We start from the raw sequence: 15,416 nt of genomic DNA, 5'->3' as shown, positions 1-15,416 counted from the left end.
ATGCTACAGAATAGAGGACACAGAGACAAACCCACACAATACAGTTACCTCATATTAGACAAAGGTGCCAAAAATGCACATTGGAGAAAAGATAGCCTCTTCAACAAATGGTGCTGTGAAAACTGGAAATCCATATGCAACAAAATGAAATAAAGCCCCTTTCTATCACCATGCACAAAACTTAACTCAAAGTGGATCAAGGATGTAGGAATTAAACCAGAGACCCTGCACCTAATAGAAGAAAAAAGTACGCCCAAATCTCATGTCAGATTAGGTGTCAACTTCCTTGATAAGACTCCTGTAACACAAGAATTAATATAAAAAAATAAACAAATGGTATAGATTCAAACTAAAAAGCTTCTTATCAGCAAAAGAAACAATTGGGTGAATAGAGTGCCTACAATTTGGGAACAAATTTTTGCCACATGCACGTCAGATAGAGCATTAATCTCTAGGATATATAAAGAACTCAAAAATCTTAACACCAAAAAAATAATGCAATCAATAAATGGCCCAAGGGACTGAACAGACACTTCTCAGAAGATGATATACAACCAATCAGCAAATATATGAAAAAATGTTCAACATCTCTAGCAATTAAAGAAATGCAAATCAAAACTATTCTAAGATTTCAACTCACTCCAGTTATAATGGCAGCTGTTAAGAATACAAACAAGGGTTGGGGTTGTGGCTCAGTGGTAGAGCACATGCGAGGCCCTGGGTTCGATCCTCATCACCACATAAAAATGAAGATATTGTGTACAACTAAAAAATAACAATTTTTTTAAAAGAATACAAACAACAATAAAATGAAATAAAACCCCTTTCTATCACCATGCGATAGAAATGAGAGATGTGGGGATAAGGGCACACTCATAAATTGCTGGTGGAATTGCAAATTAGTACAGCCAATATGGAAAGAAGTATGGAGATTCCTTGGAAAACTTGGAATGGAACCACCATTTGATGCAGCTATTCCGCCCCTTGGTTTATACCTGAAGGACTTAAAAACAGCATACTATAGGGACACAGCCACATCAATGTTTATAGCAGCACAATTCATAATAGCTAAATTGTGGAACCAACCTAGATGCCCTCCAGTAGATGAATGGATAAAGAAATGGTGGTATATATACACAATGGAATATTACTCAGCATTAAAAGAGAATAAAATCATGGCATTTTCAGGTAAATGGATGGAGTTGGAGAATATCATGCTAAGTGAAGTTAGCCAATCCCCCAAAACCAAATGCTGAATGTTTTCTCTGATTTAAGGATGCTGATTCATAATATGGTTGGGGGTCATGAGAGGAATAGATGAACTCTAGATAGGGCAAAGGGGAAAAGGGGAGAGAGGAGGAGGGAGGGGACATGGGGGTAGAAAAGATGGTGGTGGAATGAGATGGACATCATTACCCTAATTACATGTATGAAGACACAAATGGTGTGACTCTACTTTGTTTATAACCAGAGATATGAAAAAATTATGCTCTATATATGTAATATGAATTATAATGCATTCTGCTGTCATATATAACAAAAAGAAAAAAAGAATGTGTTTAAGAAGAATTGAGCTTGTATCTGCTGCCGTTTCCTTGTTGTTCTGACTTTTATTCTATCCAAGCCACTGTCCTGTTGGATGGTGGTGCCAAGTGTAGGGAAGGTCCCCACTTTACTTCACATGTAGTCATTCCTGGACACACCCTCATTGACACACCCAGAAGCCTCTTAATCTCTGACATATCTTAATCCAATCAAGTTGGCATTCAAATTAACTATTACACCCTGCTCTCTGTGGGGTGGATAGAGACTACTTCCTGAACCAGCCACTAGTTATGATGGTATTCTTGTGGGGATTAGGGTGCACTTATTAGACCAGCAGCTTGTGTGATTTCCCCTTGTTTGTGACCTTGGCCTTTCTGTTGCATCCCTCATTGTTTCTTTTAGGCTCACCTATCTGTGTTGGTGGCATTCCTATTAAATTCAGGAAAGGGCCCCGTTTGGCCTGATTTCTGTTGCTAGCTTGGGGATTGGGAAATGGCAAGCCTTGGTTACTTCCAGTTTTGGTTAGGGGCACAGAAGACTCCCTGGCACTATCTTGTTCCTCAAGTCCTATAGTTTCTTTCTCTCTTTATTGAATAGCATAGCAATGTAAACTTTTTTTAAAAAATTTTTATGTGGTGCTAAGGATTGAACCCAGTGCCTCACGTGTGCTAGGCAAGTGCTCTGCCACTGAGCTAAAGCACCAGCCCCCCTGTAGTCTCTTATAGCTTAATTTCCTCTTTTTATCCTTCAGAATTTTCCTTTGGTTATATATATATATATATATATATATATATATATATATATATATATATATATATATATATATATATTTTTAATGAATGAATTCTAATTTGTTATACATGACAGCAGAGAATGCATTTCAGTTCATAGTACACAACAGAACACAGTTTTTCATTTCTCTGGTTGTACACAAAGTAGAGTTACACCATTCATGCATGTGGTAAAGATTTTTCTCACCTTTGTCGAGTATGAAATAACTATTTGTTTGGGTTTCCTTGCTGTGTCCTCCATTCTGTACCATTGGTCTACAAGTCTGTTTTGGTGCCAATACCATGCTGTTTTTGATATTAGTGCTCTGTAATATAATTTAAGGTCTGGTATAGTGATACCTGCTTCACTGTTCTTGCTAAGGATTGCTTTAGCTATTCTGGGTCTCTTATTTTTCCAGATGAATTTCATAATTGCTTTTTCTAATTCTTTAAAGAATATCATTGGGATTTTAATAGGAATTGCATTAAATCTATATAGTATTTTTGGTAGCATGGCCATTTTGACAGTGTTAATTCTGCCTATCCAAGAACAAGGGAGATCTTTCCATCTTCTAAGGTCTTCTTTAATTTCTTTCTTTACTGTTCTGTAGTTTCATCATAGAGGTTTGTCACATCTTTCATTGATTCCCAAGGTTTTATTTTTTATTTTATTTTTTGCAAATGGGGTAGTTTTCCTAGTTTCTCTTTCAGAGGATTGTTACTTATATACAGAAATGCATTTGATTTATGGTATTGATTTTATATCCTGCTACTTTGCTGGTTCATTTATTCGTTCTAGAAGTTTTCTGGTGGAATTTTTCGGATCCTCTAAGTATAGAATCATGTTGTTGGCAAATAGTAATAGTTTGAATTATTCTTTTCCTATCCATATCCTTTTAATATCTTTCGTCTGTCTCATTGCTCTGGCTAGAATTTCAAGAACTATGTTAAATAGAAGTGGTGAAAGAGGGCAGCCCTGTCTTGTTCCAATTTTTAGAGGGAATGCTTTTAATTTTATTGCATTTAGAATAATGTTGGTCTGGGGCTTAGCATAGATAGCTTTTACAATGTTGAGAGATGTTCCTGTTATCCCTAGTTTTTCTAGTGTTTTGAATATGAAGGGGTGCTATATTTGTCAAATGCTTTTTCTGCATTTATTGGTTTGTAAGCCTACTCTTTATATTGTAGATAATAAGTGAACTTAACATTTCTGATTTTTGATTTTCAAGTTGAACCAACCTTGCATCCCTGTGATGAACCCCACTTGATCGTGGTGCACTATCTTTTTGATATGTTCTTGTATTTGATTTGCCAGAATTTTGTTGAGAATTTGTGCATCTATGTTCATTAGAGATATTGGTCTGAAGTTTTCTTTCTTTGATGTGTCTTTGCCTGGTTTTGGAATCAGGGTGATATTGGACTCATAGAATGAGTTTGGAACTGTTTCCTCTTTTTCTGTTTCATGGAATAATTTAAGGAGTATTGGTATTCTTCTTTGAAGGTCTTGTAGAACTCAGCTTGGAATCTGTCTGTTCCTGAGCTTCTCTTTGTTAGTAGGCTTATGATGGCTTCTTATGTTTCATTGCTTGAACTTGGTCTGTTTAACTTGTGATATCGTCCTGATTCAGTCTGGGTAAATCTCATGACTCTAGAAATTTGTCAGTGTCTTTCAGATTTTCTATTTTATTGGAGAACAAATTGTCATGATATTTCATTTTTCATCATAGATTTTAGTAATTTGAGTTTTCTCTCTCCTTCTCTTCGTTAGCATGGCTAAGGGTTTATCAGTTTTATTTATTTTTTCAAAAACCCAACTTTTTGTTTTTGTGAATTTTTTCACTTGTTTCTTTTGTTTCAATTTCATTGACTTTAGCTCTGATTTTTTTTTTTTTTTTTTTTTTTTTTTTGGGCAGGGGGGTACCAGGGATTGAATTCAGGCAGTCAACCATTGAATGACATCCCCAGCCCTATTTTGTATCTTATTTAGAAATAGGTCTCACTGAGTTGCTCAGCACTTCACTGTTTGTCTCATTGCTCTGGCTAGAGTTTGAACTTGTGATCCTCCTATCTCAGCTTCCTGAGCCACTGTTTGGTTTTAATTATTTTCTGTCTTCTACTACTTTTGGTCTTGATTTGTTCTTTTTATAGGGATTTTTTTTTTCCTGAGTTTTTACCCTCTAGTTTATAGTGTCCCTGTAGGGTTCAATACCTCTCCTTTCAGGGACTGAGATCAATATTATCTGATACCAATACAAACAATATACAGCCTTAAATCAAATATCTTCTATTAAGACGTTTACAGTTTTGTCACAATATACAGAAATGGTGAGTTCAGTTTATTATCTACAATATAAACAGGAGGTTTACAAAAGGGTCTACAGTTTCTGATGTTGTACAAAGAGAACTGGGGGTGGGGTGTAGGATCAGATGTTAAGGAAGAGTGAAAGAAGAATTGAAAGAAGTTGGCTAGTCACAGGAGAAAAGAGAGAAAGTGATTTTTGGGTAGACAAGTAAGTGGGAAGATAATATAGAGAGTAAAAAACAAATGTAAAAATTAAGAAAAATTAAAAGTGTAAAAATAGGCCATTTAAAAGAATATACAACACAACTGTAATATATTATTCAGACATCCCAGTCCTCAGTAGCCTAATCCATGAAAAGTATTTGGTTTCAGAAATGTTGGGGATGTTAGGGCAGGAAGAGAGAGAAAAGAAAAGAAAAAAAAATCTCGAAGTAAAATTAAAGACTGTTTCTGTTGGAGTCCAGTATCTTTCCTGCTTCCCTTCTCATCTCATAGGTGGGTTGTCTAATGTTTGATGGTATCTCCACCCTCAGGATGGTGAAGGTTATTAGGGTGGGAGGATTGGTTTTGCGAGCAGAACTGCTGGATGTGGGGTATAGCACTTGCTTTCTCTGCTGGGAGACTGTACCCCAAGATCTCCTTTGGGGCTTGCTCATGTGATGAGGGCACCTGGTCTTTTCTCCTTTTATTGCATGTAGACCTCACAATTCTGAGTCTCTACTTTAGCCTCTAAACTGTACCTCACTCACCCCCTCCCTTTCTACTTCCCAAGCAGGAGCCTCTCTCTCCAGAGGTCTTGTGGGCTGCACTTTGAGGCCTGAGCATCTGTCCCCAAAAGCTGTTTTGTTTCGGGCAGGTCAGGATCAGTCTTTGCCAGCTATGGACTGGCCACTTAGCTGCAGGCACTGTGCTGGGTTAGTAACTATGGGGGAGACGGGGGAGTCGGGAGGCTATGGGTACCTTGATATTGCTTCTAGGCCTCAGCTGGAGTCCCAAGCTAGGAGTTGTCCCAACTAAAAATGGCATTGGTGGTATCAAGGATAACCAAAGTTGGTGACAAAGGTGTCTCAGGATAGAGGTTGCTGCTTTCAGAGATGGGGTGTCAGGTTGGACTGGGCAGCATGTTCAGAGATGCAGCTTTGTGGAGTGCAGTGTTGTAGCTGGTGGCTGTCTCCAGACCCTGTCCAGTGTCCCCAGATGCAGGTGACTATGGCAGTGGTTGCAGTGTCCCAAGATGGAGGCAACCAGGGGAGCCCCACGCTAGTAGATGAGGGTCCACATGGGAGCGGTGGCTGGGGGGTCCTGAGTGTACCCTGAGGCCAAGAGACCTGTGTGGACTCAGTGACCAGGATTCCTGTATGGGAGTCCTCTAATAACTGTTGGGGGTCCTCTGATAACTTTCAGAGAAACAGTATTCCCACTGCTTGAATTCTAGGTCACAGGGTGACAGGGAATGCAGCCTCCCTCTAGCCTGCCATCTTGGATCCACTTGTCTCCTTTGGTTATATTTTATGTTATTTCTAGGTCTATAATAATTATAATGGGAGGAACTACTTGGACTTTCATTTAAATGAACTGTAAAAAGTAAAATAATTTATGATTCAAGATCCATATGCAACAAAATGAAATGAAACCCATATCTTTCACCATGCACAAAACTTAACTCAAAATGGATCAAGGACCTAGGAATTAAACCAGACACTCTTCATCTAATAGAAGAAAAAGTAGGCCCCAACTTCCTTTATGAGACTCCTATAGCGCAAGAATTAAAAACAGGAATCAATAAATGGGGTGGAATCAAACAACAAAGTTTTTTCTCAGCAAAAGAAACAATCTGTGAGGTGAACAGAGAGTCTGCATCCTGGGACCAAATCTTTACCCCTCACACATCAAATAGAGCACTAATCTCTAGGGTATATAAAGAACTCAAAAAGGTAAGCACCAAAAAAAAGAAATAACCCAATCAACAAATGGGCCAAGGACCTGAATAGATACTTCTCAGAAGAGGATATACAATCAATCAACAAATATATGAAAAAATGCTCATCATCTCTAGCAATCAGAGAATTGCAAATCAAAACTACTTTCAGATATCATCTCACTCCAGTCAGAATGGCAGCTATTATGAAGACAAACAACAATAAGTGTTGGAGAGGACGTGGGGAAAAAGGTACACTCATACATTGCTGGTGGGACTGCAAATTGGTGCAGCCAATATGGAAAGCAGTATGGAGATTCCTTGGAAATCTGGGAATGGAATCACCATTTGACCCAGCTATCCCTCTCCTCAGACTATACCCAGAGGACTTAAAAACAGCATACTACAGGGATACAGCCACATTAATGTTTATAGCAGCACAATTCACAATAGCTAAAACTGTGGAGCCAACCTAGATGGCCTTCATTGGATGAATGGATAAAAAAATGTGGCATACATACACAATGGAATTTTACTCAGCAATAAAAGAGCATAAAATCATGGCATTTGCAGGTAAATGGATGGCGCTGAAGAAGATAATGCTAAGTGAAGTTAGCCAATCCCCAAAAAACAAATGCCAAATGTTTTCTCTGATATAAAGAGGCTGACTCATAGTGGGGTGGGGAGGAGCAACATAGAAGGAATAGATGAATTCTAGATAGGGAAGAGGGGAGGGAGGGAAAGGGAAGAGGCAGGGGATTAGTAAGGATGGTGGAATGTGATGGACATCATTATCCAAAGTACATGTATGAAGACACGAATTGGGTGTCAACCTGCTTTATATACAGAGATATGAAAAATTGTGGTATATATGTGTAATAAGAATTGTAGTGCAAAAAAAAACCAAATACATGTATAAAGACATGAATTGGTGTGAACATACTTTAAAAAATTGTGCTCTATATGTGTAATAAGAATTGTAATACATTCCACTGTCATGTATTTAAAAAAAATCAATAAAAAAGAAAAAAAATTAGATAACAATAGAAATAAAGTATGTACACCATAAAAAAAGAATTGAAAACTGGGTATTGATATCAAAGTTATTTTTATTGTGACAATATCAAAATAAATAAAAAGATAAAATATATCCTTATCTTTTGGAGATAATGTACAATAGTATTTTTATATGAAATTATGGGATGCATAGGATTTTCCTTAGAAGTATTACATTTGGTTTTGTGTATAGGATAAGAGTAATCACTGATAGATGGTTGTTAGCATTGGGTGATGTAAAAATATGGGACTCAGCATACCTTTTCGCATGTAAGAAATCTATATTTAATAGTTTCTTAGTTTAGCTTATAGTTTTTGAATACAAGTTAAGTATTAGAAGGAAGGAAACTTGTCTGGTTTATTTTCTTTGTACCTAATTTTTAAATATTGTTGAAGCCAAAATAATAGACTATTAAGTTTTAACACATTTTCTTATTATAAGATGAGGAAGTATTAGCATTTATAGTGTATTCATAAACTTTTGAATAGTCCTTCAGGAGCCTCAGGAATCATTGTAAGTAGTTATTAAAGTTTTTGTATCCTGCAAGAGTAATGTGTTTTTGTAAATTAAGTTTTCTCTGTTCACATGGATCTAAGGAATTTTATATTTGATTCTCTTGTAGAATTACTGTTTTGACAAATTTGGAATCTGTTCATAACTTATTTTCTTTTACAGCTTTCTGTTCAAAATCAGGAATTTGAGACAAATGAAGACGGAATCCCCAAAGTGGATCAGTTTCATTTGGTATGTGACTTTTTTTGTCATTTACTGTTTTGAAATGTATAACAATGTAAACTTAAGTATTTTACTGAAAATGTCATAATCTTTGTAAGAGCATTCATAGTAGAGAGTACTGAGAAAACTTAAATGCCTTACTTATCATTTAAACCTCTGTCAAATAGTTAGTTAATATTACTAGGCTTTATTGTGTCACACATATTGTATACATATATATCTATATTTAATAAGAAAAAGTATTGTTTACAGTATTTCAAGATTATATTGAAATTAATGTTTTAGCTTTTTAAATGAGCACCTAAATATATTTTTCTTTTAAATTCTCACTTATCATTGAAATTGCTTTTCATCCATATGTTTTTAGCCAACATATTTCAAGTACTTCTTGTGTGCCAGTAATTGAACTAGGAGTTGGGGTTATAAGGATTGCAGCATTGAAAATGAAATAACAATTTAGGAATGTGAACAAGTAAACAACCAAGATCTAAAAATAAAATATGAAGTAATTTAGGGGAAGCTAATTTTTATTTATGAAGGGGAAGGAGGAAATATAGTGTGATTATATATTAAAAGGTTAAAAGATAGCATAAATATCTGATTCTAAAAGTTTTTATGCCATTTTGATGGTTTGGATATGTGTCAGTGAAGAAATACATACAACTTTATTTAAGACAATAAACTTATTTGACCACAGGTATATATTTTGTTATGATACTCATATTCATGAATTTAAAAAAAACCTTAGAAATAATGTTTAGGAAGTTTGCCACACTTCTTGGGCAGTAGTAAAAAGTATTTGAGACAACTTTTGGGAAATTATGAAACTGTGTTAGGCACTCTGGCTGCCTGTATAGAATGAGATAACAAAGAAGATAATGGTTTACACTTTGAAAAGCCTATTATTATTGTGCCGGGGGCCGGCCCCGGCGGGGTCCAGGGAGTCCCGAAGGAGGAGTGGCGTCGGCGAAATGATGGTACAGGAGTCGTTCCCTTTGAGCAATCTTCAGAGAGAGAGCTAAAACAGCTTTTCTCTGGGTCCCCTTTTTATTACAATTTTTCTCATCATTATAGATTCACAATACGTCATTGATTATATAACTTAAAATTTTGCCAAGACATGACATTTCCTTAACCATGATTGAGAGCACACGGATCTACATTCTTCCAGGATATGACCCCCAGCCATACAATCATCAAAGTACAGATTCATCAATAAAACATGTCACCAATTTACATCCTTCAGATTTTCCCAAGATTTACTATTTTTCCCAAGATGTTATTTCCTTATTAACTAATGTCAAACTACGTAACCAGACTCTAAGTCTCCTAATTAATCATTAACCTAAAGTACACCTGCACTTTATTTTTAATCTAAAATTCCCATCTAAAAAAGTCCCTTTAAATCTTATATTTAAAATGTCCTAAAGTTTATGAATCATCCTTAAAGCATATCAGAAACCTATATAACTAAAGACTTAATAATTTCTAAACTTAAGAATCTAAATAATATTTTTAACATTATTCTAAAACTGTGTCTTATAAAGCTATTTTAATTAATTCCTAAATTTATTTTCATAAAACTGGTTGAGCTGCTTTCTCAGAGAGTTTCTTTTGTTTCTCAGTCAAGGTACACTAGTTCTCAAAGAATTTGTTTCTCAGTCAATGTGTACTAGTTCTCAAAGAGTTTGTTTTTCAGAGGATGATTGTTGTCTGTTATTAGGTTTGTCCACAATGTACTAAGATAGAAGAATAGCCTTTTATTTTGTCCTTGATATGCTGAGGGGTGGGTAGCAGAACAGCTTCCAAGGCATGAACTACCTGTTCTGTTCTAGCCATCTGAAATTTAATTGTTTGACATTTAACATACTCATGCCTCCTGTGAGAAACATAAGCATGAAAATGCAAAGTCCCAATTACATAAAAAAGGGTCTCATGGTTTCGGTTACCCACCAACCAGTGTGGCTTTGCCAGCATTCATCCTCACTGTGACCCTGTCAAGACAGTGGGAGAGCGGCTTTGCCAACACTTTTTCTCACTGTGACCCTGTCAAGACAGTGAGTGGGGGATCGCCTTCACCATTATTGATATTATTTGCTGTTAGATAGCATTCTATCAGAGATTATGCTTCAGCCACAGTGAACATATGGAACCCTTGTTATTTAAAGTTTAGTAGAAAAGTTATTTTCTACCATTGTATTTGTCTGTTGATGGACATTTGGGTTCTTTCTGTCTTTTGAATAATGCTTCTATAAACATTTGTGTACAGATTTTTGAGTGGACATGTTTTCATTTCACTTCGATAAATACCTTGGATTACAATTACTGGGTCACGTCACAACTCTGTTTAGTTTGAGGAACTGCAAAAACAGTGCACTATTTTACGTTATTACCAGCATGTGTTGGAGTTTTATTTTTTACTTATCCTTGACAACACTTATTGTAAGACTTTTTGATTTCTAGTGATCCTGGTGGGTGTGAAATATTATTTCATCATTGTTTTGATTTCCATTTTCTTAGTAACTAATGATGTTGACTATCTTACCCTGTGTTTGTTACTCATATGTCTTTCTTGAAGAAATGCCTATGCAGATTCTTTTCCTATTTTTAAGTTGGGTTGTCTTTTTATTATCGAGTCATAAAGTTGCTTATATTTTCTGGATGTAAGTTCCTTATTGGATGTATGGTTTGCAAATATTTTCTCCTATTATGTGAGTGGTATTTTTATTTTCTTAATGGTATATTTTGAAGCATAAATGATTTGAATTTTTATGAAATCTAGTTTTTTTCCTTTGTTGGTTCTGCTTTAGTTTTCTGAGTCCTTTACTAAATCTAAAAAGTCACAAATATTTATCTCTATATTTTCTTTTTAAAGTTTTATACTTTCAGGTCTTGGTATTTAAATTTCTGATCTATTTCAGATTAAATTTTATAAAGTTTGCAAGTAAGGTTCTAGCTTTATTCTGTTGTATGTGACCATCCAGTTGTCATAACATTATGTGTTGAAAAGATTGTTCTTTCTCCATTGAATTGTCTTGGCATCCTTATCAAAATTGGTTGACCATAGATGTATGGCTTTATTTGTAGACTTAATTCTATTCCATCAGTCTATAGATGCTTCTCAACTTATGTGTTTATATCCTGATAAACCAGTCATACATTGAAAATATTGTGAGTTGAGAATGCACCTAAATTTAACATCATAATTAACAACAGTGTGCACTATAGAATATTGCTTCCTTACTCTGGTGATCACATGGCTGACTGGGAGCTGCAACTCAGAGCAGCTGTGTAGCATCATGAGAAAGTATTGTACTGTGTATTGCTGCCTGGGGGAAAGATCAAAATTAAGATTTTGAAGTATGATATTCTACTGAATATGCATTGTTTTCACACCATTGCAAAGTAGAAAAAAATTATAAGTTAAACTATCACAAGACAAGGACCAATTGCATACATAAGTCTGTTCTTTTGTCAGTATCATATTGTCTTGCTTACTGTTGCTGGATAGTTATTAAAATTGGATAATTTGAGTCCTTCTACTTCTCCTTTCTCAGGATTGTCTGTCTATTCTAGATCCCTTGTAGTTTCATCTGAATTTCAGAGTTAGCTTGTCAATTTCCGCAAAGAAGTCAGTTAAGATTCTGATAAGTTGTGTTCAATATGTAGATCAGTTTGGGGAATATTGCCGCTTTATCAATGTTAAGTCTTCTGATCCATGAACATGGGATGTTTTCCCACTTATTTACATGTTTATTTTTCTTCAGCAATATTTTGTACTTTTCAGAGGGTTTTCTACTTCTTATGTTAAATTTATTCCTATGTATTTGTTCTAGTAGTTTTTAGTGGATTTCTTAGTGATCTATATCTGTATATCTATATATCTCCTAATGCCATTGCAAATACAGGTAGTATTTTTACTTCTTTTTATTCAAGCTGCCTTGGTTTTCTTGTACACATAACTACAGCCTCTCCTTTACAATGTTGAATATAAGTGGTGAGAGAAGACATCCTTGTCTATCTTACCTAGAGCTATTAAAACTAGTTAAAAAGAAGGCACAGTTGCAAGATATAAGATTAGTTACAGAAATTGATTGTATTTTTGTACACTTGCAATGAACACCCAAAACTGAAATTAAGAAAACAGTTATACATTATATTAAATTGAAATAAGCCAAACCCAGAAGGTTAAGGATTATATATTTTCTCTCATATTTGGAAGCTAGAGAGGAAGAAGGAAAAGAAAGATGGGAAGAGGATCTCATCAAAATCAAAGGGAGATCAGTGGAATGGAAGAGAGGGATTAGGGGGAGTGAGTGGGGAGGGACATGGGAATTACTGGAGAACAATATTATCCAAATTATATTGTTATATTGTTTGCATGTACAAATATGTAAATAAGAGATATCACCATCATGAACAACTGTAATGCACCAATAAATAAAAAGAAAACATAGTCTTTAAGACATTGGAAAAATACATTGGGTAAATCCTTCCTCATTACTAATTTTTTTAAATAATCAGAGTTTTGTGGCTATTCCTGCTTATTATTGTAAAAGACCTTTAGGATTAACTGCTCTAATTTAAAAGAAAAAAAAAACTGATGGTATTTTTGTTGGGAGTTAGGTAAACTTTGTAAATTAACATGTAAATTGATATATTTATTATGAGTCTTTTTTTTTTTTGGTCTAAGAACATAAGATTTAATTTGTTCCAGATCTACTTTTGTGGTTTTAAAGAGGATGTGTTATTTTTCTCATTTAGATTTCCTAGTTTTTCAGTTAAGTTTATACCTAGTGAAGATAGTTTCTTTAAATTTGATTAAAAACATTTTTTGTATAGTGCCTTTTGGAAAATGGTATTCATTCATTTATCAAATATTTACTGAATGTCTGCTATATTCAAAACATTGCTCATTGTTGAGGATGAATTAATAAACTGAAATGTCTGTCCTTAGGAACCTTGGAGTCTAGTAAGCACATTCATAGTAAATAGATGATTTTCATTAGTGTGATATGTGCTGTTAATTGGAGGGGCAAATATAAGACAAACTGAGATGGCTTGGGAGGTGGAAATTATTCAGCAGCAACATCCTAGATTTGTTTACTTGTGATAAAACAGAGAGTGATTTGAAATAGTGGTGCATGATAAAGTCTGGCTTCTGTAATGATGATAATAATGGTAGTGGTGATAAAAGGGTTCCTAGAGGAGATCGTTTCAAAACTGGAAAAAAACAGTTGACTAGGTGGAGTTAACCTTCCAAGCAGAGGGGTTTAGTTGAAATTTTCAGAGTGTGAAACTCTGATCAGTGCCCTATAAAGGCAGAATAGAGAAAATTATAAAATGTCCTTTGCTGAAATTTCACTTTTTTTTTGAGAGAGAGATTTCAGCTGTGATTCTTTTTCCTTTTTCATTTCCCCCTAAGAATTCAATCCTGTTATTTTATCCATTTACATTAAAAAGTAGTTGAAATTGGTAGGAATCTTTAAATAGGAAAATTTGACTTTAGCTTGTATCAGTGACAAACAGGATTGTCCTTTTGTTCATTTATTTTGATTTTGATTTTTTTTTTTGTTTTTTTCTTTGCAGGATGATAATGTCAAATCCCTTCTCTGTAGCTTGATATATTTTAGAAGTTCAATGACTGCTGAGCAAGTTTTGAATGCTGAATGTTTCTTGCTACCGAAGGGGAAATCAATTCCAAACCCAGAAAAAGAGATTGAATATACTCAATATAAAAAGGACGACGAATTAAAGATGGAGAACTTGGATAAATATAAAGAAAAGACAAGAAATGGTGAAGCCAGCATTGATTTATAAATTAATATTCTATTAATGTTGCAGATCTTCCTTTTAAAAACTTTGTTTAGTTTGGTTAATAGACAAAAGATCTGGAAATGTTCTGGAACTAGTTGGATTTCATCTTTGGTATTCAGGTTGTGAAAAATAAAAAATGTTTGCATATATCTAAAAGCTGTTTGTATGCTTTGAAATTTTGCTTAACTTGGGGTTATCAAGGAAGAATTTTCTGTCTGTAATTGTTGGAATTGAGTTAGACTGTGATACTTGTACTAGGAGAGGCTATTAGACAGCAAGATTCCTATTCTATGTAGATTTTCAGTATGTTGGCTAGTTGATGGTGAAGACTGATATTTATTCAGCAGATGATAGTTGGTATGTACTTTGTATCCAGTTCTGGAAACATAAAGGTAAATTAAAACATAGTACTTGCTCTTATGAAGCCCACAATTTATTGAGATTCAGATATATAAACAGATCTTCATAATATAATGTGGAATATCCTGTGATAGCCCTGGGCATTATGGGATTATCCAGGAGTAGTACTCATCCTGCAGAGGAGTAGTGTTAGGGAAAACATTCTAGAGGAGGTGATACCATGATTTTATTTATTGCTTTAAAGTTCTTTTAAAATTTATTTTTAACTATTAAAAACAAAAATTGTGAATATTAATGGGATACCATGTAATGTTTCCATACATGTGTACATATACATGTTTACATTTAAACTTATAGAAGTTTAAATCAAGTTAAACATAATCATCTTCATATTTACATTTCTTTATGATTGAAAACTTTTTAAATTATTTCTTTAGCCTTTTGAGATGTACAGTACATTATTATTATCTGAGTTGGCCTTCTGTGAAGTAGCATATCAGAACTTCTTAGTCCTAACTGTAACTTAGTGCTCATGTATGAACCTTCTTCAGCCCTCTCCACCTTTCCATACTCTCCCTGGCCTCTGATAACCATTGTTCTACTCTCTGCGTTTCTATAAGATCAGCTTTTTTCAATTACATGTATGAGTAAGATCATGCAGTACTAGTCTTTTTAAAAAATATTTTTAGTTGTAAATGGATGCATATTTTATTTATTTATTTTTATGTGGTGCTAAGATTGAACGCAGTGTCTCATAAGTACTAGGCAAGCACCATGCCACTGTGCTACAACCCTAGCCCACTACTTTTGTGCCTGACTTATTTCACTGAACACAGAGACCTCCATTTCCATCCATAAGGCCATAAATGACAGGATTTCATTTTTAATAGTTAAATGGTATTCTGTTGTGTA

General features: G+C 34.6%; 1 protein-coding gene across 1 annotated transcript in view; it reads left to right on the top strand.

Moving 5' to 3' along the window:
- Positions 1-14,147, top strand: part of STK31 (serine/threonine kinase 31) — a gene marked incomplete at both ends in the record, with an annotated part of 83,265 nt that extends 69,118 nt beyond the window's left edge. The window contains 2 exons of the mRNA XM_081283282.1: positions 8,268-8,336; positions 13,917-14,147. Of these exons, the coding sequence (XP_081139408.1) occupies positions 8,268-8,336; positions 13,917-14,147 (300 nt within the window). The remainder of the gene's footprint in view (positions 1-8,267; positions 8,337-13,916) is intronic.
- Positions 14,148-15,416: the final 1,269 nt, after the last annotated feature.

This window comes from Spermophilus citellus (assembly GCF_964194105.1).
Source record: "Spermophilus citellus genome assembly, chromosome: 3".
Taxonomy (NCBI): domain Eukaryota; kingdom Metazoa; phylum Chordata; class Mammalia; order Rodentia; family Sciuridae; genus Spermophilus; species Spermophilus citellus.
The sequence above is the reverse complement of the archived record's forward strand: the minus strand, read 5'-3'. Positions and strand labels throughout refer to the sequence as shown.